This window comes from Galeopterus variegatus, unplaced genomic scaffold, assembly GCF_000696425.1.
Source record: "Galeopterus variegatus unplaced genomic scaffold, G_variegatus-3.0.2 Scaffold8915, whole genome shotgun sequence".
NCBI lineage: Eukaryota > Metazoa > Chordata > Mammalia > Dermoptera > Cynocephalidae > Galeopterus > Galeopterus variegatus.
This window is the reverse complement of record NW_007735026.1, coordinates 75,069-76,533: the sequence shown is the minus strand read 5'-3', so window position 1 is coordinate 76,533 and position 1,465 is coordinate 75,069. Positions and strand designations below refer to the sequence as shown.

General features: G+C 36.5%; 1 protein-coding gene across 1 annotated transcript in view; it reads left to right on the top strand.

The window, feature by feature from the left end:
• The first annotated feature begins 494 nt into the window (after positions 1 to 494).
• The window catches only part of LOC103608848 (olfactory receptor 5T3-like), a 2,581-nt gene continuing 1,610 nt past the window's right edge, over positions 495 to 1,465 (top strand). The window contains exon 1 of the mRNA XM_008593239.1: positions 495 to 1,182. Coding sequence (XP_008591461.1) covers positions 495 to 1,182 — 688 coding nt within the window. The remainder of the gene's footprint in view (positions 1,183 to 1,465) is intronic.

Here is a 1,465-nt window from a genome sequence, read left to right as displayed (position 1 = left end):
TTTTTTCTCATTTTTATTCAACCCAATCTCGAGATGTAAGTGTGTTTGCCCTCATTTCAGTGATTGTGAACATTAAAGAAATGTATTTCATGCATAATGTAGTAAATTTAGGAATACTCTTCAGGTGTGCACTTTCCACTATAACCTTTTTGTATTTAAATATTTCTATATTTATATATTTATCCTCGTGAATTTTAGATAATGTAACATTAGAACAGGTGGTAGAAAATGTAACAGAAAATAAATGGGAACATATATGATTTTGGTAGAATATTGTATAAACATTACATATTTAGCCAAAAATGAATGAAATCATTTGTTCCTTTTGCTTATACAGCAAAATGTATACACATGTGTCCAACTTCTTCATCACTGCCTATCCCATTACTACCCAGGAAATGAGGTTGCACTTTGAAGAAACAAGCACGAGAATATAGTTGCATGGCCTCTATTTTCCAAGGACATTGCTTTTATAAACTATCCATGAAACTGAAATGGAAGGATTCTCATCAGAAGTGAATATATACAGTATTAAGTTGAAGAATGTAACGGAAGTCACCATGTTTATATTGACAGGCTTCACAGGTGATTTTAAGTTGCAAGTCTTTCTATTTTTTCTATTTCTTGCAATCTATCTTTTTACTCTGGTGGGAAATTTAGGACTGGTTGTATTGGTCATTAAGGATTCCAAGCTCCACAATCCCATGTACTATTTTCTGAGTGTTTTGTCAGTCTTGGATGCCTGCTATTGTACAGTTACCACTCCAAAAATGTTGGTTAATTTCTTGTCAGATAATAAATCCATTTCATTATCTGGATGTGCAGCACAGATGCTTTTCTTAGTAACTTTTGGAACCACAGAATGCTTTCTCTTGGCTGCAATGGCCTATGATCGCTATGTAGCTGTCTACAACCCACTTCTGTATTCAGTGAGCATGTCACCCAGAGTCTGCGTGCCTCTCATGGTTGCTTCCTATGTCGGTGGCATTTTACATGCTACTATACATACAGTGGCCACATTCAGCCTGTCCTTCTGTGGATCCAATGAAATTAGTCACATCTTCTGTGATATCCCTCCTCTCCTCGCTATTTCTTGTTCTGACACTCACACAAACCAGCTGCTACTCTTCTACTTTGTTGGCTCCATTGAGATAGTCACTATCCTGATTGTCCTGGTCTCCTATGGTTTCATTCTGTTGGNCACGTGTGTCCAACTTCTTCATCACTGCCTATCCCATTACTACCCAGGAAATGATGTTGCACTTTGAAGAAACAAATACGAGAATATAGTTGTAAGGCCTCTATTTTCCAAGGACATTGCTTTTATAAACTATCCGTGAAACTGAAATGGAAGGATTCTCATCAGAAGTGAATATATACAGTATTAAGTTGAAGAATGTAACAGAAGTCACCATGTTTATATTGACAGGCTTCACAGATGATTTTGAGCTGCAAGTCTTCCTAT